The 22,595-nt window shown below is 40.6% G+C and overlaps 1 protein-coding gene across 1 annotated transcript; it reads left to right on the top strand.

Annotated features, from left to right (window-relative positions):
* The first annotated feature begins 108 nt into the window (after positions 1-108).
* Positions 109-20,707, top strand: FNTA (farnesyltransferase, CAAX box, subunit alpha). Its single transcript, XM_074353881.1, has 9 exons — positions 109-318; positions 2,359-2,444; positions 8,266-8,380; positions 12,189-12,293; positions 15,105-15,231; positions 16,646-16,794; positions 18,658-18,720; positions 19,613-19,784; positions 20,066-20,707. Exons 1-9 carry the CDS (start codon positions 149-151, stop codon positions 20,186-20,188), a joined length of 1,110 nt encoding a protein of 369 aa, XP_074209982.1. The 5' UTR covers positions 109-148; the 3' UTR covers positions 20,189-20,707.
* The last annotated feature ends 1,888 nt before the right edge of the window (positions 20,708-22,595 follow it).

Below are 22,595 nucleotides of genomic sequence, written 5' to 3'. Positions count from 1 at the left end.
CCATCAGGCCGGGGCCCCGGCGCGGGGCCCTCTGGCCCGCGTCTCTATGGTAGGAGCGAGAAAACCGGAAGTGGCCGCGGGCCGGGCGAGGGGCGGGGCCGGGGGCGGGGCCTCCACCGCCGCCTCCGCAGCAGCGGGCCCAGGCGAGATGGCGGCCGCAGACGGGGTTGGAGAGGCTGCGCAGGACGGCGAGGCGGGTCAGCCGGAGCCGGGTCCGCCCGAGCCGCCGCCGCCCCAGCCGCCGCAGGAAGAGGCGGCGGCGTCCCCCATGGACGACGGGTTCCTGAGCCTGGACTCGCCCACCTACGTCCTGTACAGGTAACGCCCACGGCCAGGCCGCGGCGCCGGGCAGCCTTCCCCGCCCTCCCGGCTGCACCGGGCGCTGCCGGGGCCGGAGCTCGCGCGGCCTCGCGGGCGGGCGGCTGGGCGGGCGCGCGGTGGGGTGGGGCCCGCGCTGTCACCGCGCGGCGTGGAGACGGCCCGGACCCGGGCCGGGGGATGGGGGGTGCGGTTCAGGGGGTCCCGCAGCCCTGGCCCGCTGAGAGTCTTAATCGGAAGGGACGGCTGCAGTAGGACCGCCCGAAAGGGAGTGATTTAGTTAAGGTCCGGATTGGCTCGCTTTAGCCGCCGGGCTTCCCGCGGTTGGTTCTGCTGGAAGGAAGAGCGCTGGTACCAGAACTTTAAGGACTGGGACGTTTTCATTCAGCGTTTTCTTTCAGTATTTTAGTGCCCACCGTCAGCCGGCACCGAGTTAGGCTGTGAGGTTGGAAAGCTGTTCGTTAAACTCTCCTATGCGTCCGAGCATCCCTAGTGCGGAGTACAGGCGATGTGTAGTAGGCAGTGCCGGGTACTGCTGTAACTTTTTTGCCTTTCTTCCCCATCTTTATAAACACCCAGTCCCGCCCGCATTAGTTCTACGCTCTCTATTGGTGATACTGATTCCCCAGCTCCATTCGAACCTGCAGAGATGACTGAGAAGTCCTTACTATTGTTATTTTTTTAATGTCTTTTTATTTTTCCTTCTGCAGTTCTAGGTAAACCCATTAGATGGCTTATTGGCCTAGATTTTATGAATGAGTGAAGCCGCTCTCCAGATTGTGTTACTGGAGTTAATGCTTTATAGTGATTTCAGTTGACTAACGTGGCCCCATAAAGCCCTCAGACCTCCTCTCTGAGCTGAGTAATATTCAGGTGCTTCACTTGACTGTGTCTGATCTCCCTGTGACTAAGGGACAGCCTTACCTTTGTCACGCTACCCCCCCAAGCTCTAGGTCTCACACCTCAGGGATTTGTTTCCCTTTTGTTTGTCCTTATATAATGGACACAAGTTTAGGATTTGTTTAGATAGCACAGAATCTTTGCTGTCAATAGCTGATCAGTGCAGAGAATTGAAAAATAGGTAATGAATATAAGTAAAAGAGTGGTTAAAAGAAATTAAGTTATACTGGGCAGTTCACACAGCAATGTCTGTAGGCATCCGTTGTTGCCCTGGTAATGTTATTTTAGCATTGATAATGAGAAGTGTTCATTGAATGCTTACCATAAGATGTTTATTTTATGCTATATTTATAACACAGCGTATCTGTTTAAGCATACAGTAATATTATATAGTCTGTTCAGTGTATTTACAATATACTATATGCTAATTACATATATTGGTGTATATATACTATATTTTCTATATACTATATGCTTACTATTATGCACATTTTAAGTGCTTGACATGTTATCTCACTCAATCCTCCAGCCTTCTAAGGTTGGTTGGTAATAGTATCTCAATAGTATCTCCATTTTATAAATGAAGAAATTGTGGCCCAGAGAGGTTGAGTAACTTTCTCAATGTCACACAGCTAGTTAAGTGGTAGAGCCAGTATTCCACAGATTCCAGAGATTGCTCTCTCTGACGACCTGGACCACCTCTCAGTATACAGTAAACTGATCATGTTTTTATATTCAAATATCAGTTTCTAATTACTCACATAAAAAATTTCTATTCAAAGTTTTAAAAAGACTGACTTCAAAGAGTCTCATTAGACCAATGAATTACATTGATTTCTTATTAAAAACTATTGTGTGCTTGCTACAAAAAACCTGCATTTGCATTTATATAAAAACTTTAAATTGGAAAACTATTGACTTATTAAATTAGTTTAATTGGCAAATTATTCATTTTATTCTTCTTTTACTTTAGAAGTTTAATATGTAAAACAAAGTGGCAAAACTTGGTCACAAAGAACCCAACCATGATTCCATTATGTATAAGTTAAAGTGTAATTGTGGCCATTTTTTAAAACCTTTGATTTCTTTTTCTTCTTACATGTTCAAATATAATCACTGAAAAAATATGTATATTTTCAGGGACAGAGCAGAATGGGCTGATATAGATCCAGTGCCGCAGAATGATGGCCCGAATCCAGTGGTCCAGATCATTTACAGTGAAAAGTGTAAGTTTATTTTTTATTAAGGAAAGATCTGTAAGTCAAACTTAGTAGTAAAGTTGAAATTTACAACGTGTGGCCAGATAGATGACAGATTTTTGTTTAATAAAGATCTAAATGATTTAAAATAAGCTAATATTATAGGGTTTTGTCATTTATTTTCATGATTAAAAGTTTTATTTTCTCCAAAGAATGGACATATTCTAAGTGTAAGGAATGAGTGTTACATTATAATACATAATACTACTATATGGTTGTGCTTTTTATTTACTATTTAATCTGCACATAAGGTAAAACATAAATGATTTACTGTTTGGAATAAACCTTGGTTGTTGAAACATGAGCAGTTTGAAATAATATTTTAGCTGTGAATTGTTAGGCTCAGTTGGAATACATTACTGATATTAAAATGAGGGGATTATCTTCCCTGACAAAGTATTCTTTCATAATGAATGTGAAAATGCTTTGTAAACTGAAGGCCATGCGATGTTAATTGTTAGTTGTTCTTCTAGGAAAGGGTAAATGAATAAAACGGAATGCCAGTTTCGTAGTTTTATGTTCAATTAAGTCTCTGTTATCCAAGATCATTCCTCTTTTACAAAAAGCATTTATTGTTTTTTCTGGTTATGAGGTAATGCCAAGAAATGTTTGAAAAGAAGGAATAATGGTGTGAGGGTTTGCCATACCAAATATGACAATGTCCTACTAAACTTAATGTTAATAACATGTGGAAATGGTGCGGAAATAAATAGATTAATAAGGAATCTAAAATAGATCATTGACATAGGTGGAAACGTAATACTTGATAAAAAGAACACTTTATACCTGTATGAAAAAGATGTATTAATCAAATAATGGTTTTGTAACAGCTGGCTGTGCATTTGGATATAAACAAAATCATATCCCTATCTCATGTCTTCCATGAAAACAGATGACATTAAAGTTCTAAAACAAAACTGTAGACATACTAGGAGCAAAGAGAGTAACTTTCACTCTAAGAAGGAATCATTAGGCAAGATCTATAACTCAGAAGTGATTAAGGCAAAGGTCAGGAGGTATAACTTATGAAACTGCAAAACCTCCAAACTGTGAGAGATGTTTTATGTAAAGAAATAATTTACTAGAAGAAATAGAAATTCCTATGAAGAGATGTTAACCTCACTGGTGATCAGAGAAGTGAAGGGCACAACTTTTCCAGATTCATAAGGTACTTAGAACAGAGATGTTGGAAAAACTGACATCATCATACATTTCTCTTTTGGTGCGAAATAATAAAACTTCTTTCTGCAGGGTAAAAAAATTTTAAATCCTTACATGTATCAGTGTTAGAAACCACAAAGGAAGAGAGAACCATATATAACCCATCAATCAAAAATTGATAGATGAAAATATCAAAATCTAAATTTAGTGCAACAGAAGACACCATGAGCAAGTTAAAAGGCAAACAGCAGTGTCGGGGAAGATGTATAAAATGGCATTGATATTCAGAACCTTAATCCTCCAAAAGTGTAAAGAAACAGACATGTAAAAATGGGCAAAGAGTATAAACTGGCAGCTCATAGAAGAGAAGATTTCATTGGCCATTAAATAGGGAGGGGGGAATCCGTATCATTAGGAGTGAAAGGTAATTTTAAACTGTCCAGTAGTATCAGATACTAACACATATGAACAGATCCACATGTTTCAGATGGTAGATTTCATATGTTGAGCCGCTGCAGAAGGCAGTGGTGTGTGTATATTTAGTAAAACTGGAAAATGCTCATATCTTACAGCCGTGAAGTGCTGCTTCAAGTGATGCATTCTGGGTTCACTCTGGCATATGGCGTCTGAAGACATGTACTAGAAGGCTAAGAGCCGACTTCAGTGCCAGGCCACCTGGTTTAAATTCTAACCGCACCATTTTACTGGCTCTGTAACCTTGGACAAGTTATTTGACCTCTCAATACCTCTGTTTCCTCCTACGTAAAATGAGGATAGTAGTAGTAACTACTTATAGAATGCATGAAGTATGCACATAAAATAATAGAACAGTGTCTGGCTGATAGTAAGCACGGGATGTGTTACTACATTTTGCAGCACGTTTTGAAAAAAAGCAAAATATTGGAAACCATGTGTATAGCCATGTTTTGGAGGATAGATATACGATTGTATGCTACACAACCAGTAAGGGACTCTAGATGCGTTATAATAGGGACAGATCTCAGAAGCCATGTTGAGTGAAAAAAGGCGCCTAAGTTTTAGAGACGCGATACTATATTAAATTGGTAATTTTTAATTAAAAGACTATTTTGGTATCAAAAATATTTTAATATCAGAAAAATCTAAAGAGTATAAAATTCTATTTGTATAATCCCAAATTCATTTATGACCCTGTCAATTTAAAATATATAGCCTTGAGAGGGGAGGGTATAGCTCAAGTGGTAGAGTGCATGCTTAGCATGCACAAGGCTCTGGGTCCAATCCCCAGTACCTCTAAAACTAAATAAGTGAATAAGCCTAGTTACCTCCTCCCTCAAAAAAAATAAAAATAAAAACTAAGTTAAAAATAAGATAAAATAAAATATATAGCCTTGAGACTGAGTATCCTATTCCCACTTGTTCTGTTCTGCAAAAAAAATAGCACTGGCTTGTAAATTATGCTGTGTCCACGGTAGGAAGAAGTGAAAAAGAGTGATGTAGGTGTACATACTCCGGCATGGAAGGACCTACCTATCACTGAGGGGAAATGTCAACATGAAAATCAGAATGAATGATGTTATGCCAACTTCATTAAAAATAATCAAGAACAAAACTACATTTATCTGCTTAGAAAAATGGGAAGACTAGCAACTGGTAACAGCCGTTACCACTGATACAGATCCAGTGCCCCAGGGAGTGGCCTTGGAGTAGGGGAAACCTCATGTACTTTTTTATTTTTTTACTTTATCAAATCAACTAAAAGCAATTCTTTAATAGTATATACCTGTGTTACTTAACTTATGAGCAACTGCTGTTTCTAAAATTATTTTTGAACAGATAACCAGTGTGTAAAAATATGTAGTAATTTCTGATACTGCATTGTGCTTAGATGTAAACAGACAAATACAACATTGGAAGCTCCTAAAAACAGCAATTAAATTTCATGCTTTCAGTAAATGTCTTAAAACTTCATCTACTTTTATATTGTTTTTAGCGTTTACATAGAACATGTATTTCCCTTTAATGAAAAATGTTTTTTAAAGTAACACCTGCTCATTGTAGAAAAATTTGAAGATGTTGAAATCAAAAGAAGAGTGTCCTTATCCAGGGTTATAACATTTGGTGAATAGCCTTCCACACCTCTGCCAGCATTTCCCCAGAGTTAGATTCACGTGTGTGTGCACATCCCGTGTGTTTTTAATGTATGTGGGTATATGTGTGTATAAAAAATATATATACTCACTATATGGAGTTAACACGTTAGAAGCATTTTGTTACACGTTTTAAATTATTTGCCAGCTGGGTTCTTAATGACTGCATGATATGCCATAGTTATTTGCCATTTTATGTTTCTAAATTTTACTCTGGTATGAATTAAACTCAGCTTTTTAAAGATAGTGGTGAGAAGTTGGTGACCCTTGTATGTCTCAGAATTTGTAAAGAGCTGTAAGTATTCATGTTTTCATCTGGTAATTTCACTTTTGAGATCGTAGTCTAAGGAAATTTACATGCATAACTTACACATACATAAATACATACATGTGTATTGTATATATAATTGTAAAGTGTTTTAATGAAAAGACATTGGAAACTTAAAGCAGTGATTTTTTTATAAAACAAAATTGAAAACAGTCTACATTACCAGTAGAAGCCGAATGGTTAGGCAATTTAGGGTACATTGACATTGTCTTCATGCGCATTGACCTGCTAAAAGTTTGTGAACTCTGTCAGTAACTGGAAAATTATATACTATGAGGAAAATAGCATAGAACGTCCACATAAATTCTTAATTGTGGACACAAAGAAGTATTAAGGAGTATTTAACATCAGGGTTTCTTAGTAGTCTTGCTCGGGCCGTGGTCCGTTCTCTGTGTTCATCTGTGCTGTGGTCTGAGGGCATTTCAGCTACAGTGTCTGTTAGTTCACTGTGATTAGCAGCATGGGCTATGGTAGCAAACTGGATGTGGGTTGAGCTTCTGTCTCCAAGGTACACTGGGCCATGGTGAACCTGTGAATCTCTCTTAGCCTCAGTTTCTCTTGTGGAAAACGGGAATAAGATAGGTTAATGTTGGCTAAGGTCTCAGTTCCTACAGTTAAGAGATTGACAAGGATCTGAAATGTTAATACTGCGTCAGCGAGGAGGTGGAAAAAGTACAGGTACTCATCCAGTCCTGGAGGGACTGTATGTATTGACTAGACCTTTTTTGAGAGGTTAATTTGGGAGTTTAATCTGGCCACACCTGTCACCATCAACAGTGCAGTATTAAAGAAAAATCAAGGATGTGTGTGTTCAAATATATTCCCTTAGCTGATTTTCTCACATTTTATTCTGAACCGTTTTTTAATTTGACGATAGAAAACTTGATGCAGTAACTCCACTTGGAGGAACTTGTCCTGCAGATGGACTGAGTTTGCACGTGGGCCCAGAAGCATACAGTGTTGGGACAGCAAAAGAATGAAAACAGTTCAAACGTTCAGTTTATAGGGGACGAGTTAGACACAATTAGAGTGCCCACGCAGTGACATGCTCTGCGGCTGTTTGAAAAATGCGGGGACCTTTGTAACAGGGAACATGGTTGAAAATTATGTCTTCTTCCCATCCGTGTTCCTCAAACTAGTGTATTCATAAATAAGCGTATGTATATGTATTTTAATTTTTTATTGAAGTACAGTTGATTTACAGTGATGTGTTAATAATAAGCACATATTATTAACTAAGCAAGTAGCTGCTGCCCTGCACCTTCCTGCCTCAGCAGTTGCAGCATTTCAGTACATAACATAGCAGCCTCCTGACTAGTAACTGCATGGTATTCACTGTATGGGTGTAACCGTAATGGACTTAATCCATTCTTTACTAACGGAGATTTCAGTCGTTTGCAGTTTATTTACTATGTAACCAAATCCTCCAGTAAATCTCCTTGGATGCTTTGGGCACATACAGGAGTATATTTGTAAGAAAACTTACTGGACCTGGAATTGTTGGGTCAATGAGTATGTCAGTTTTTAATTTTTAGTAGACATGATCAAATGGTTTTCCAAAGAGATTTGTGCTAGTTTATAGTACCTTGACTAATGTCTGAGTGAGAAAAGCAAGGCCCAGAACATAGAGTGTGATGTGATCTCATTTGTATTAAAAAAAAAAAAAGCGGGATGGAATTAGGACATATACTTATATATGCATAGAAAATATTTAGAAAGATGCACTAGAATCCATCCACAGTGGTTGCTTCCGGGGAGAAGGACTGGGAATTCAGTGCAATGGAAATTTAGTGTGAACCATTTTTGTACTGTTCAGAGTTTTCTATCATCATGCATATTTCTTTCTCAGTTAAAAAACTGATCAGAATAAAATGTGAGAAAATCAGCTAAGGGAATATATTTGAACGTATGCACCCTTGATTTTTATTTAATAAATAAAATCTTCAGGAGATTTGGAGTCTGGAATGAACCCTGGTCCATACACGCGAGCAGTAAGCACAGTTGCACGTACGTACCTCGTGGCTGTGGCACTGAAGCATGATCAGGGTGACTGATTGTTATATTGTTGTAAATCGTATACATGCAATCAGGTGTCTTCCCTGTAGAGTATAACAACGCTTTGTATTGTGATTTTAAACAAGTCCTCATGCGGCACGTGCTCTGTTTCCAGTTAGAGATGTTTATGATTATTTCCGGGCGGTCCTGCAGCGCGATGAGAGGAGTGAACGGGCTTTTAAACTCACCAGAGACGCTATTGAGTTAAACGCTGCCAATTACACAGTGTGGTAAGTGATACACATCATGACTGCTCCCTGTCTGAATGTTTCAGGTTTTACTTTGGATGGGTTCTCTTTTTCTTAACTTTCATTTTTATCAAAATGACAGTTCACGCCTGAGTTTAAAAGTCAGAGACAGAATGAAAAATAGCGCCCTCTGCCCTGTTCTTCTCACTGCAGCGTCCCACTCCCCAGAGTCAGCAGCTCTTCACTGTTTTTCCTTCAAATAACGCGTATATTCTAAACTATATACTTGGTTGTTTTTGTGTGTGTGTGTGTGTGTGTGTGTGGAAGATGTAAAGTTGACCCTCCTACAGTGTCCCCATCACAGTTACTGGTTAAATCAACAATCAGCGTATAGGTCACATTGACCCACATTTTGTAGTTTAATTACCTTTCCCTTAACAGATTGCCTTTTGGTTTAGTTTTGTTTTCTTTTTACTAATAAGTAATTTGTCTCCTGGACTCCACTGTGTGTCCGATGTGTCTTGTTGAACATGGCAGGCAGTCCTTCAGTTCCTTTTTTGTTGCCCATGAACTTGGGCGCCATTCATCTGGTCTTCAGCTCCTTCCTGCGTTGGGTCCCCTGTTTGCTGGAGCCCACATCTTTCTCTTTCTTGATTTACTCTCTCATTTTCTTTGTTTACTTACTCTCTCATTTTCTCCTTGAGTAGAAGGAAACTTACAAAAGGATATATGGGAATGTGTTTTTGAGATTTTATATACTTAAAAGTGCCTTCCGCCTCTTCTCAACTTTATTAATAGGATTCTAGACTGGAAATCATTTTCCTTAAGATTTTTAAAACAGTTTTTCTTTTAGCTTCTACTAAGAAGATTCCCATTCGTTCATTTTAACCTTTCCTTTAGCTTTGGGGAATTGTTAATGCTCTTTTGAGAATTCTCTCCCTCCTGTTTCCTCTCTCTGGAGTGCCTTTCGGCTGCAGGCTGTACTCCTGAGATTGTCTTTTCTTATTTTCATTTTTTTCTTTCCTTTTAAGCTATTTCTTCAACTTTATCTTCTAACTCTTCTATCTGCACTCATTTTTAATTTACAAGAGCTCTTTTTTTGTTTTCTGAATATTTGTCTTTAATAGCGTCTTGTCTTTTATTTCATGGATGGGGGGTATGTTTTCATTTTTCTGTGTATTTGTTCTGGTCTCTTTCATGTAAACATTTTTCTCTTATAATTGGTAAACCTTGGCTCCCCTTTCATACTTACAATGGAAGCAGGAAAAAAATTGCTTTGGCATCTCTGCAGGTTGTAGGGTTTGTCAACTACAGGGCCTCACTGTGAAGTGAGTGGAGGTGTGGCTGTTCTGTGTGACATCTGCATATGTCAGCGTTTCTGGATCTTTCCTCTTGGCTAGTTTGTTTCTCTGAAGAAGAGCTGTCTGGCTGTTGCCTGAGGGCTGTACATTTGGCCTGGGGCTCAGTTCTGACGGGAGGATGGGGTGGGGCTGTCTAGCTGTTTAGTGTATCAGTGTCTTAAGTTTCCCTGTTTCAGCTTTTGTCTCACTCTGCCTTCTGCTGTGCTTGGTATTTCTTTCTGCTTTGGATTTTTCCAGAAAATAAAGCCACTCGTCTCTCACCCCGGTTTTTTAGGAAAAACCCCTGTCCTCCTCCTGCATGTTTTTTTACTTTCACACGAAAGACTTCACTTCTGGTGCTTCTGGTCACCAAACGTGTGTGGATTTTTCCCGTCCCAAGCAGTTCTCTGTGACACCCCCGGGTGTCCTGCAGTTTACCTCAGTTCTGACACTGTCCACCTGGAGGAGCATCAGGTCCCACAGGTTAAGGGCTCAGTCCCCCAAGACTGCCCCCACCCCAGTGCCGTTGCTTCTGACCGGTGGGCTGTACGTCGGAGAGGCTCCCATGACCCCTCCTTGGGTTCGATTGATGAGCTACAGTCTCTCACAGAACTCAGGGAAGCACTTAACACAGGTTTACCAGTTTATTAAAGGACATGATAAAGGAGATGGATGAACAGCCTGATGAAGAGATGCGTAGGGTGAGGTCTGGGAGGGTCCTGGGCACAGGGGCTCCTGTCTTTGTGGAGTTGGGGTGCCCCCCCCAGTACAGGGATGTGTCCACCCACCTGGAAGCCCTCTGAATCCCCTACTCTGGGGAATTTATGGCGGCTTCCTCATGTAGGCGTGATCGATTATTGACTCCATTTCCAGCCCGTCTTCCCGGTCTGGGGGTGGCACGGGGGAGCTGAATATTCCACACACACGCATACGTACACCAGGTCAGGAGATGTCACCTCTCTGCTCAGGGTGGTGGAAGGATCTTGGCTTCTAAGGACTCTTTCTAGACTTTACACTGTTTTCAGCCCCACCCTTGACTCCCTGTTTTGAAAGTGCCTGATACCTCTGATTTCTGAACCTTTCTTCCTCAGTTGAGAACTTTTTAGCACTTCTGTTTTTCTAAGTCAGTTAAAACTATCAACTTAGCATTGTCCATAATTCTGTTGCCCTCTTCTCATTGCTGTGGTATCCTCTCGTCCCCAGTTCTCTTTGTTCTTGTGAATTTATATTGTTTTTATTTCTTTCCTATCATTTTAGTAGGATTTTATTAGGGAGTGAGGATAAACTTATATGTTTAATCTACCATGTTTATCTGGAATTATTAGTATTATAGTCCATCAATTTGTATCTCTAATACACGTATTCTTTTAAGAAATTCCTACAAGTTTCTACTGTGGAGCACAGGAAACTATAATTGATATCTTACAGAAACCTATAATGGAAAAGGATATGAAAACAAATGCATGTATGTATGTGTGACTGAACTGTTGCTCTGTACACCAGGAAGTGGCACAACATTGACAACTGACTGTACTTCAGTTAAAAAAAAAAAAGACTTTCCTGGCTGTATGTAACTCAGAGCAACTTAGAATGCATTTAAAGTTTCCTAAGTTTATTTGCTGTTTTTTTAAAGCAGTACGTCTGAAATTATCCACATAAGCCAAGCTGCTGATACGTGTCCGTGCTCTGCGAAGCCTAAGTTTCTTTAAGCTAATTATCACAGAGAAATGCTGTTATTCCTCTTCTTAGCATTACATTTTTAAAGTAGTTTTTTGTCTCTTATTATATATTGAGTTGGAAAATTTTTAAGTAAAAATAGACCAGAACTAATCATGTCTTTAGGGAAAAGGTTTTTTAATGATTTGACTTCACCTGTTCAAGAAATTAAGAGAAATTTGCTTCATTTCTAAGTAGCTTTTTTAATTGAAGTATAGTTGATTTATAATGTGTTATTTTTTGGTGTACAGCATAGTGATTGATTTATATACATATATATATATAAATACATATATTTCTTTTCATATTCTTTTTCATTATAGGTCATTATAAGATATTGAATATAGTTCCCTCTGCTTAAGTAGCATTTTTATGGTGTTTCTAAAAGTAAAATATTTGATAACACTTGTAATGGAATTAATTTATTATATGACTGATGATGTATCTAAATGAACAAGCTGTACCATTCAGAGAGAGAAATGTTTTTGATTCTTGTATAATGGGACACTGGTAACCAGAGCTTAACCTGAAAGTAATCATTCATTGGTTGTCTTTTCTTTTATATCACATTTGCTTCCTTTCACTATTTTTGTTTCAAAATGCTTGATTCTTCCAGTTACCAGATAGTTGTATGAGTCTGGACAACCACAAGCAGTTAAACTGCTAAATTATTGGTTATAGAGAACACCTACCAAAAAAATGTGTCTGACTGTATTGTCTGTAGCCGTGCTTGCCCCTGCGGCCAGGCAGCTTATGTGGGGTAATGAGACTGCGATGCTTGGTGTTTGCTGCAGGCATTTCCGGAGAGTCCTCCTAAAGTCGCTTCAAAAGGATCTGCATGAGGAAATGAACTATATCACTGCAATCATTGAGGAGCAGCCCAAAAACTATCAAGTTTGGTAAGATGAAGACAGAAGGTCATCCTTTTTTAATAACCATCAGAGGAGAAAAGGGTTTGGGAAATGCGTCTTCATACCACGTGAGAAGAAAAGCAGATGTAACATGTATCCTCATTATTTTAGGCATTAAAATATTCAGAACAGTAAAAAAAAAAAAAAAAAAAAGACATAAGTCACTGTGTAATAGTACCTGCTGGTGGGCGACGAAACTACAGGGAATTGTTTGTTTCCTTGTAGTTTCAGTACTTTGCACTGGAGCTAACGTTAACGGGGCCGTTAGGATTAACCGAGATGATGTCTGTGTTTAGGGCTCACAGTGGTGCCTGACCCCGTGAGCACTCAGACGTCGGCTGCACCTGGTCTTTAAGACTTCAGCATTGGTACGTGGTGCTGCCAGAGTCCGGGAAAATGTGGGTGAAAAATCCGAAAAAAATGTTTTCTATTCACTGTGTTATAAAATGACTCTCTTTCATTCATTTGCTTATTAGAAACTTTGTATTGATGACGAGGAGACAAAGATGAACGAAAGGCAGTCTAAAAGGGAAAGCAAATAATAAAACCAGTTCTTTCCCAGAGCAGTGTGAAAAGTATAATGGTAGAGCTTTGATGGTGTATACAGTAGTGTGTAATCTAGGGATTACGCCCCTAACTTAGCCTAGATGAGGGTACGCGGCTAATTGTGGGCAGGGAGGCAGAACACGGGGGAGAAGGGAAAAGAGAGAAGTTGCAGAGCCGGAGGACAGAGAGCAGGCATGGAAGAAGGAGCTTGGACACCACCAGCGTGTAGTGAGCCCCCCATGAATGGAAGCTCCTGCGGCTGTTACTGCAGTGATGGAGGTGTTGGAGGAGAAGGTGGGGGCGGTGGCCGGGTGGTTGCCGTGGGCGTGCTGAAGGAGAGGAGGCAGCGTGCTGCCCCATCAAGCTGCCACTGACTGCCTGCTCATGACGCAGGAGTCACCACCATTTGGGGTTTTTTCCAATATAATGATGGACACACACCGCCCTGTCTTCATGCCTGAGACTGAAGGATGGTTTCCAAGAGGAAAGACCACTGAGGCAAAGAGAATATTCTAGGGCAAGGCATGAAAGAGCGTGGCGTTCTCAGGGAACTGTGTGTAATCCCAAGTGACAGGAATGCACTCTGGGAGCCCTCAGAGGAGGTCACAAAGGGCCTTGTGACCACTGCTAAGGGCTTTGGACTTGATCTTAGTTGCAGAGGAGAGCTACTGACAAATTTTAATTCAGGAAGTAGCGTGACTAGATTTGTGTCCTAGGAGGCTCACCGTGACCGCAGGGTGGAGGAGGGCAGAATAGGGGCACCGTCCTGGAGGGCCACTGCAGTGTGGAGGTTAGCGGAGAGTGTGGTCAGGCTGTGGGGGAGAGACGGGTAAATTTGAGAGACGTCTGGAGACAGAAGCAACAGGTTTTGAAGTTAAATTTATTGGGGGAGTGATGGAGAAGAATGATGTCTTTTTTGGCTTGACCCCTGGGTGAATGGTGGTGCCAACCACTTGGGGAATTTGGGAAACAGAGCAGCACCTTTCTGGGGATGAAGGATAGATTCAGTATTTGGCAAGTGGAGTTTGATATGCTGATGGAAAACCTAACCATCCAGTAAGTGGTTGAAGTCGCAGCTGGTAACCACTGGTTCCTTCTCTACATCTGTGAGTCTGTTTCTTTTCTGTTAGATTCACTAGTTTGTTGTATTTTTTAGATTCCACGTGTAAGTGATATCTTGCAATATTTGTCTTTTTCTGTCTGACTTATTTCACTTAGCACAATGCCTTGGAGGACTTAATTCTTAAGTTTTTCGTCAACTACAGAATTTACCAGGAACCTGGAAAAGTAAATTATTTCAGGTGTTCACTGACTTGGAAGACTTCTGAAATAAATGACTGAGAAACCTTTCCCTATAGGGTCTTCCTCTTGGTAGTATTTTGCCTTCTTAATATTCTCGAAGATGAATTTTTAAATTTTCCGTGCATGTAGAATATGTCATCCATTAAGCATTAAATCTTTCCCTTTTTGCCCATTACCCCTGCTCACTTTTAGTCTAAGGAATATTAATAATTAAAAAAAAACCACAGTTTCATTGAGCTGTAATTCACATACCATACTGCCGACCCATTTAAGTGTAAATCTGTGTATTCTCACCACAGTGAATTTTAGAACATTTTCACTAATAGATTTTTATAACTATTATTTCCGCTAAAGAAAATGATAAAAATAGTACCCGAGAGAAAACTCTTAGAAGTATTCTCCTGGTACAGAAACTCCTCTTTTGACAAACTTGCCGCTTGTCACAGCTACATGCCAGCATAGGAGTGAATTCCGTTCTGCCCGTGAACTGGTGGAAGAGGCAGTTGGCTGCGCGGTGGCTCTCGGACTTAACACCGACAACCTGCTGAGGACCAGAGGCGCTCCCGTGCTTGATAAAGTAGTACCTGCATTCCCCATAACCTCATTATGCCCCTGGGAACGTTTAAAACTCCTTTCACAGGATATGCTGGTTGTCAGAAGACTACTGTCCTTCCAGATTTAGCTTGAGATAAACCTTCTCTAAACCCCGAGTACCTGGTTTCATTTTACACACAGATCACTGTTTTCTGTTTCTCAGCCATTACCTAGTGTTCTGAAATTTTTTATCTTAGTGTTTCTTTCCTGTTCCCTTTCCTTTCCAGTAGAGTCCTGAGCATTAGAGGTGAACTTCTGTTTTGTGAGTGCCCCTCCCCATCACCTGGTACCGCACACGCAGCCGATGCTTTGATTTGGGGGTAAATTAACACAAACGTCTTCTTTCCCCGGCCTCAGGCATCATAGGCGGGTGTTGGTGGAGTGGCTGAGAGATCCCTCTCAAGAGCTTGAGTTCATTGCCGATGTCCTTAATCAGGACGCAAAGAATTACCACGCCTGGCAGCACCGACAGTGGGTCATCCAGGTACCGTTTGTCTTATTACGGTGCTTTTCAGATTTCTATTTTTTAACAATTAAATAACTTAAATTACTATTAAATTGTAAACAGACTTAAACTGAAACACATTACATTTGTTACACACCATATATGATGCTGATTATTATTACACACCCTATATGATCATTACACACCGTATATGATTAAGAATTATAAAGATACGTACTGAAAACCTGACATCCTTCATGTCAGTTAGCCCTTATCACCTCTTTGGATATGTTGGTAACTTCACACTAAAGAAGAATAAAAGTGACTTAAAAAGTAGTGGTAAATTTTTGATACAAGTGTGTTATTTTAATAAGGGCATGCTACATATGAAGGTTTTGCATGCATAAACTTTGGAATATGATTTTACAGGAACTGTTGTGTATTTTATTTCTGCCCACTTGTTAAAATTTTATGTTAAATTCCTGAATAGAAGAGAATGGTTACAACTCCCACTCTGGGCACGTTATTCATTCTAGCAAACAGTTGTCGTGTTGTGCCCTGTGGATTTTTTCCAGTGATGGCTACCCTCTGCACTGTTCATTATACCAAGAGTATTTCATCAGCAAGTTTTTGCTTAAAAATGTAAGCGTTTCCCAATTTGATTAAAGGAATCCATTTTCTAAAAGAGGCATTTAGTATTTTTAATAAAAGTCTAGTTTTTGCTAGTATCAAATAAGCAATATATCTCCATTAGCTTTCTCAGAGTTACTATCCCCAACTTTTGTAGTATTTCTGTGTTCTGACCATTCTACTCCTTTTTCAAATTGTCTTTGTTGGTTTTCTTCTCTCCATAATTTTTTTAAATTCGCTTTTTAATGTAAAAATGTGTATCTAAATCCAATTGCATATTTTTCTATATTTTAATATAATTTTATTACATATGTGAATTTTTGAATACTTCCCTTTTATTTAATATATGTAATAATATCAAATCACATCAAATTAATACACAATACTATAGTTAATCATTATGTTATTACTGAGTTTGGGCATTTCCCTACATTTTCACCACAAGCAATGCATGAGCGTTTAGTTAGATATACCTTCTTGTGTTTTGATTTAATTCTTCAGACTAGTTCTTGGGTCAGATAGTAAAACGTTCTGCTTGGGACATAAGCTGTTTTCCACAGGATGGAGCTGAATTGTCATCCCGCTCTGGGGTGACTCTCGTTTCCTGCTGTTTTCCTTCCTCGTGATCATTGTCTTGTCTTCGATGAATTTTCTTCCCTCCCCCTCCCTGTTCCCTTGCCCTGCAGCTCTCTATCTCCTCCAGTATGAGTCCCACGTCTTTAGTTCTGCCTGCTTAACTTCGCTGAAGTTTTATTTATTTTTTATTGTTTAGAAATAATAGGACATCTCTAACTGGATATTTTCTTCTTTAATTTTCTTTTAGGAATTTAAACTTTGGGATAATGAGCTACAGTATGTAGACCAACTTCTCAAAGAGGATGTGAGAAATAACTCTGTCTGGAACCAAAGATACTTTGTAATTTCTAACACCACTGGCTACAACGATCCTGCTGTATTGGAGAGAGAAGTCCAGTTAGTAATCTCCTTCACTTGTTCGCTCGTTAGAAGAGTGTTTGTGTGCCTACCGTGTCTCCGGCATCGGGGGTACAGAAAGGATCAAGCCTGCCCCCATCCTGCCCACATGGACCTAGTAGGACAGAATTCTTGGTGGAAACCCACAGTGATAAATTTACACGTAATGTAGTCTACGGAATGCCTTTACTTTGTAGTGTCTTAAGTTTCTTCAAATATTGTTGCTACTGTAGATTGAGAAGAAATCACATTTCATAGTGATTTAGGAAGCTTTATTTCAAAACTGTCTCATTGAGGGGAAGGTATAGCTCAGTGGTAGAGCGCATGCTTAGCATACAGAAGGTCCTGGGCTCGATCCCCAGTACTGCCATTTAAATTAAATAAGCAAATAAATAAATAAACAAACCTAATTACCTCCCCTCCACCTGCCCCCCCCCCCAAAAAAAGATCTCCTTAAGGTTTAGATAATAGCCCCCAGGTGCCACGCTGCTCTGGTGCAGGGACTTGGGCCCCGTGGGTCCCTGTCGTCCTGTGCATTATAAGGTGTTTGGCCACATTCTCGGCCTCTGTTCCCTGCAGAGCAGAGGTAAACCCCACCCCACCCCAGTTGTGACAGACAAAAACATCCCCAGGCATTGCCAGATCATCTCAAAAATCGCCCCCAGTTGAAAACTGCTCTAGCACACAGAGTACTGTTGTAAGACCTAGAAATCTCTGAACTGGCACGAATTTCTATATTCTGTCCACAAACCTCTTTTGTCTACTTTATCTCGGTGTCTGTTTGAAATTTGACTTACGTTTATTGTTTTTATAGCCTGATGAGATCACAGTCATACTTTAATTATAAAAGTTGTTTTAACCGCTCCTAGGAAGAGCTGATGTCATGGCACCTCATCTCCTTTGCCCTTCCTTCTTTCTGCCTGGGTGAGGGCAGCTGGCTCTAATTTTATCTGTTCTACAAGGGGTTCTGGTGATTTAAATTAACAACAACAACAACAACAACAAAAAAGTCTGCAATCCAGTGTCCTGCATTAACTCTCTTCTCCAGGCTTCTTTCCTTATAATTTTCATAATGCTGAATGAGTTTAGTATTACTCTCTTTGAAAAAAAAAAAATGCTGTTAGAACAACATTGCAACAAAACTAAGATTACCAGACTTTCGTCAGTGAGTTACTCGTTTGAGCAAGAATATAGTGAAGCAGAGTTCTGTAACTCCCTTGGAATTTTTTTGTAATTGGATCTAAATTGTATTTCAAAATCTGTTTAAGGGGAAGAGAATGGGAAGGGAGTGTCCATTTGGAATGAGAGTCACATCGTGGTTTACTGGTGATCTTGTTTCAGAACTAAGAAGTACGCACTTGGGTTGGTTTCTTATTTTCATTCTTTGTCTCTGTAATCCGCATGCCATCTATTTTTTATTATAGCTTTCAAGATTATTAGTTCTCCTTTTTCAGTGACTAACGACTTGTTGGTCATAAGTAGATCTTAGCCCTTTCCCCCAAGATGGCTTTAGCGACAAAACGAAAGTCTGCTCATTGTAGCCGACATTCCCTTCAGAGGGAAAGCCCACGTCAGAGGCAATTCCCACAGAGCTGCTTCTCCACTTGGGAATTGAATTTTCGCATTGAAGGTCTTTCCTCGAGTTGGATGCAAACGTACAGGACTGAGGACAGTGCACATAAGATTTGACTGCGGCAGACGTGAGGGAGTCTCTGGTTTAGATATAACCTGGAGGTTCCCGAGTCCCCAGCACGGATGAGGGAAAGCACGTGTCCAGGCTGTGCCACCATCGTATGAAAACGGTGTCTCATTATTGCACCGCTCTCTAAAAATCATAAGCGTTTATTTGTGGTCTTCTTACAGGTACACCCTGGAAATGATCAAACTAGTGCCCCATAACGAAAGTGCGTGGAACTACTTGAAAGGGTAAGAGGTGGTTTTTACTTTTTTTTGTTTTTTTAAACCTGCTGATATGACGCATCGTGGAATATGTCCCATAATCAGATTCCAAAAGGATGCTAGGAATTTTCCAGTTTTCTGGACCTGAGAGCAGAAACGTTAACAATGTCATGATGACACCCAAGAACAGGGCCCTGTACCCTCTTCTTTACTTCCCAAGCACATGCCAGCATGGTGTTTAGATTAGTCCATGAGGAAACAATAATACGGTTTTACTCTCAGGGCAGAACACACACACCAGTTTCTGCTCGGGAACAGAGGGAGGCAAGACAGAGGATTTACAAGCAGGTGGCGCAGACGCATAGCCATCCGTCTGCCTTCATTCCTAGAGCCGTCCTCTTGCAAGACTGGCCCTGTATGCCGGCCGGGCTTCACTTGCTTGGCCACTGACATCTCCAGGCTCCTTGTCGAACTTAAAGGTCCCCCAGGAACCTAGGCCCAGAGCACACAGTAAGGAACCCCGTCCCACTGGAGATGTGCCAGAGGCCCGGGCCTCTAGTAACTGGAGAGCTGAGGGGTAAGGGGCCGCCTCAAGACACACGGAGACATTGCTCCTGTTTTTTTCCTTCACTTTTTTATTTTAAGATGATGATTTTTCTTTCCTTTAATTTTGTGTGTTGCAGTTTGCATTATAAGTGATAACCTTTAAACTTCATTACCCTTTTTAGCTAATTTTACTCAGCTCTTAATTTATCCACGATAAAGCTCACATCTAATTTAAAATTAAGTTTCAACCTCGTTCAAAATGTTTCTTTTCCTTGCTTGTGTTACGGACATCATTTTCTTTTGATCTTTCTACTGTTTTTGCTCTTCCTTCTCAAAATTGAGAATATTTATTTATTTTATTTTATTTTTTTAGGATTTTGCAGGATCGTGGTCTTTCCAAATATCCCAATCTGTTAAGTCAGTTACTTGATTTACAGCCGAGTCACAGTTCCCCCTACCTAATTGCCTTTCTCGTGGATATCTATGAAGACATGCTAGAAAACCAATGTGACAATAAGGAGGACATTCTCAGTAAAGCACTAGAGGTGAGCTGGTGCGACCAGGTAAAAGCTGGCTTTTCCTTTTGGTATCTCGGTGCTGGGTCCGCCCAGTGCCACCGACCCGCCTGCCCCTTTTCCGCATTCAGAATTCAGCGCAGGGCTGCTCTGCTCTGTAAGGCAGCACATCACTGGTGCACATAGCATGTGGCTCTGGTGGCCCATCTCATGTGAACACGACCTCAGTTAAACTGTATCAGCCCAGATGCACGAGCCCTAGTGTTTGAATCGTGTGTTTTCATTGATGAATTTTTGTTTCTCATTTTCAGTTATGTGAGATCCTAGCTAAAGAAAAGGACACTATAAGAAAGGAATATTGGAGATATATTGGAAGATCCCTTCAAAGCAAACACAGCACAGAAAGAGACCCACCTCCAAATGCACAGCAATAACACCGTCCAGAAGAGCTGGAGGGGATGCGTTTATTTTTTTAAGAGACTCTAACGCAGGAGTTAGAAAACTAGAGAGATCATTCCTGTGGCCTGTGGTGTAAAACGTACACCACACAGGTACTGCTTTTTAACACGAACTAAGCGTGATGCTCCTTGGGTGCTGCTGCTAGTCAGACTAGTTCTAGGTCATTTGATTCTTTTTAAAAGCAAAGTAATTCGGGGCTTGGAGGGAGAGGAAATGGAGTCCCACAAAGGAACTTTTGTAGTCTTATCAACATTTACTCTAATCCCTTAGCATCGACTCCTCCCTAGATGGTATGCGTGTCAGGATTTGCAGCATTATTGATCGCAGGTAACTCGTATTAAAGGACATGAGGTGACTTAAATTTCGGTTCAGAAAGCGGGGAATGCAGTTGTTACGTTCGAGCTGTTTTTGCCACACTCCAGTATCTTGCTATCACTGTAACCAACTAATGCCAAAAGGATGATTTTGTAATAAAATTATAGATGAATCCTAAAGCAGCCACAGTAGTTTGATTTTTTTAAATATATTTTTATTGAAGTACAGTCAGTTTACAATGTGTCCATTTCTGGCCTACAGCACAGTACTTCATATAAGAACATACATATATTTGTTTGCATATTCCTTTTTAACCATAAGTTATTACAAGATACTGAATATAGTTCCCTGTGCTATACGGTATAAATAGTAGTTTGATTTTTTAAAAAGCATATGACTATATACAGGGGACATTGTCTCGGCTTAGAAAAACAATCAAGGAAGAAGATACTGCTATAAAACCAAAGAAACCAGAAATATGATTAGGTTAAAAGAAATGTAGTTAAAATGTGAGTTGGTCAGTTCTTGACTACAGGCAACAAAATCCACTCAAGATAGTTTAAACCCACAGGGTTTATTGAGGTATACAGATAGCTCACAGAATAATTCCCTGATCGTCCAGAAATACACCCCAAAACCCCACAACTGGACCCTCGGGTTGCTGTCGCCCGTGCGGGGATCCGGCACTGGTGAGTGAGGCTGCCAGCGCGGGGACTGCCCACCTCCGCCACGCTCCACGCAGGCGCATCTGCCTCCCTTCCTATGTGATGCAGCTCCAAATGAAAGGCCCACATCAGTGCATCTGATTGGAAAGACTCTAAGCGACATGTAGGAGGGGCCTGAGAAATGTGGTTTACAGCTCCCCAGCCTCCACGACGCAGGCAGGCGGGCCAGCGAGGAGCTGAAGGTTAACAAGCCAGGTCTCTGTCCCCGCCCATAATTAAATCTCACTGTATCAATAAGGATTTTTGTTCAATGTTCAAAACAGCAAAGCACAATGATAAAATTGTATAGAGTAGAACAGTCATCTCAAGAACTTAGAAAATGACAATATTTTCATCCCTGGAGAAAAGATACTTTGTGGATATTATCTGTAACATTTTACTTGTCAGTTTTTTGTGGGGCTGGGGGGATTAAATTTACTAATTTGTTTATTTATTTTAATGGAGGTGCTGGGGATTGAACCCAGGACCTGGTGCACGCTGAGCACACACTGTACCATTGGGCTATACCCTCCCCCCTCAGTTTCTGTTTCTAGACTCCCCAAATCTCTGATTTTGTATCTGAAATTTTCATTAAGTACCATCCCTCTGTAGACAATTTCAAAGGTGTCATAAGGGACAAAAATTACGTAGAAAAGTTCTCCTATGATGTAGCATTTAAGGAGAAAAAATAAAAAGAGAAGAGAAGGAAAAAAACATAGAGCATTTGCTCTCAGAAACTCATCAGTGTCCCAGAATTGATTGGATTCAAGGCTTCTGACTGAACAAGGCTCACAGAGACTGTTGAATTGAAGGCATAGTGGCAGTTTACTAACTTATATTGAGAGAGCAATTGCACCAGCCTCGCCACTTGGCATTTCCTGCCTCAGGTTTAACTAGGTGGCAGTTCGTTTGTCAAAAAGTCTCTTTTAGTGGATAAGGAGTCAGATGAGGAGGCTCCGTGATCTAAGTGAACAAGACTTTAGGCTCTGATCATTCTAATGCGGGTCATTCCCTAATGGCAACTGGATACAGACCTGGGGGTCCACTGTTCTCATCGGATTATTAATAAGTAAAATGGGGTCTTTGGGTAGGGGGAGCTGCTAGTTCAAAGCATTTGCTTAATAATACCATCACTGTGTTGCTGTGTGCACTGTTGGTACCTAAACAGTGGTGAACCTGCCGGTGCCTCAGCACAGGTCAGGGCAGTGGTCTGAGCAGTCACTGTGTTCATTGCTGTGCATTCGCTGAACACTGTACCCGACGCATCGGTAATTACATATTTTATTCAATGCTCACTGTCTTTTAATATTTTGATGACTGAATGGAAGTATGCATAAAGCATATCTCTTTGGTTGTTTTGAAG

The sequence above is a fragment of the Camelus bactrianus genome, chromosome 26, assembly GCF_048773025.1.
Source record: "Camelus bactrianus isolate YW-2024 breed Bactrian camel chromosome 26, ASM4877302v1, whole genome shotgun sequence".
Lineage (NCBI taxonomy): Eukaryota > Metazoa > Chordata > Mammalia > Artiodactyla > Camelidae > Camelus > Camelus bactrianus.
Note: the sequence above shows the minus strand (reverse complement) of the source record. Positions and strands in the feature narration are given on the sequence as shown.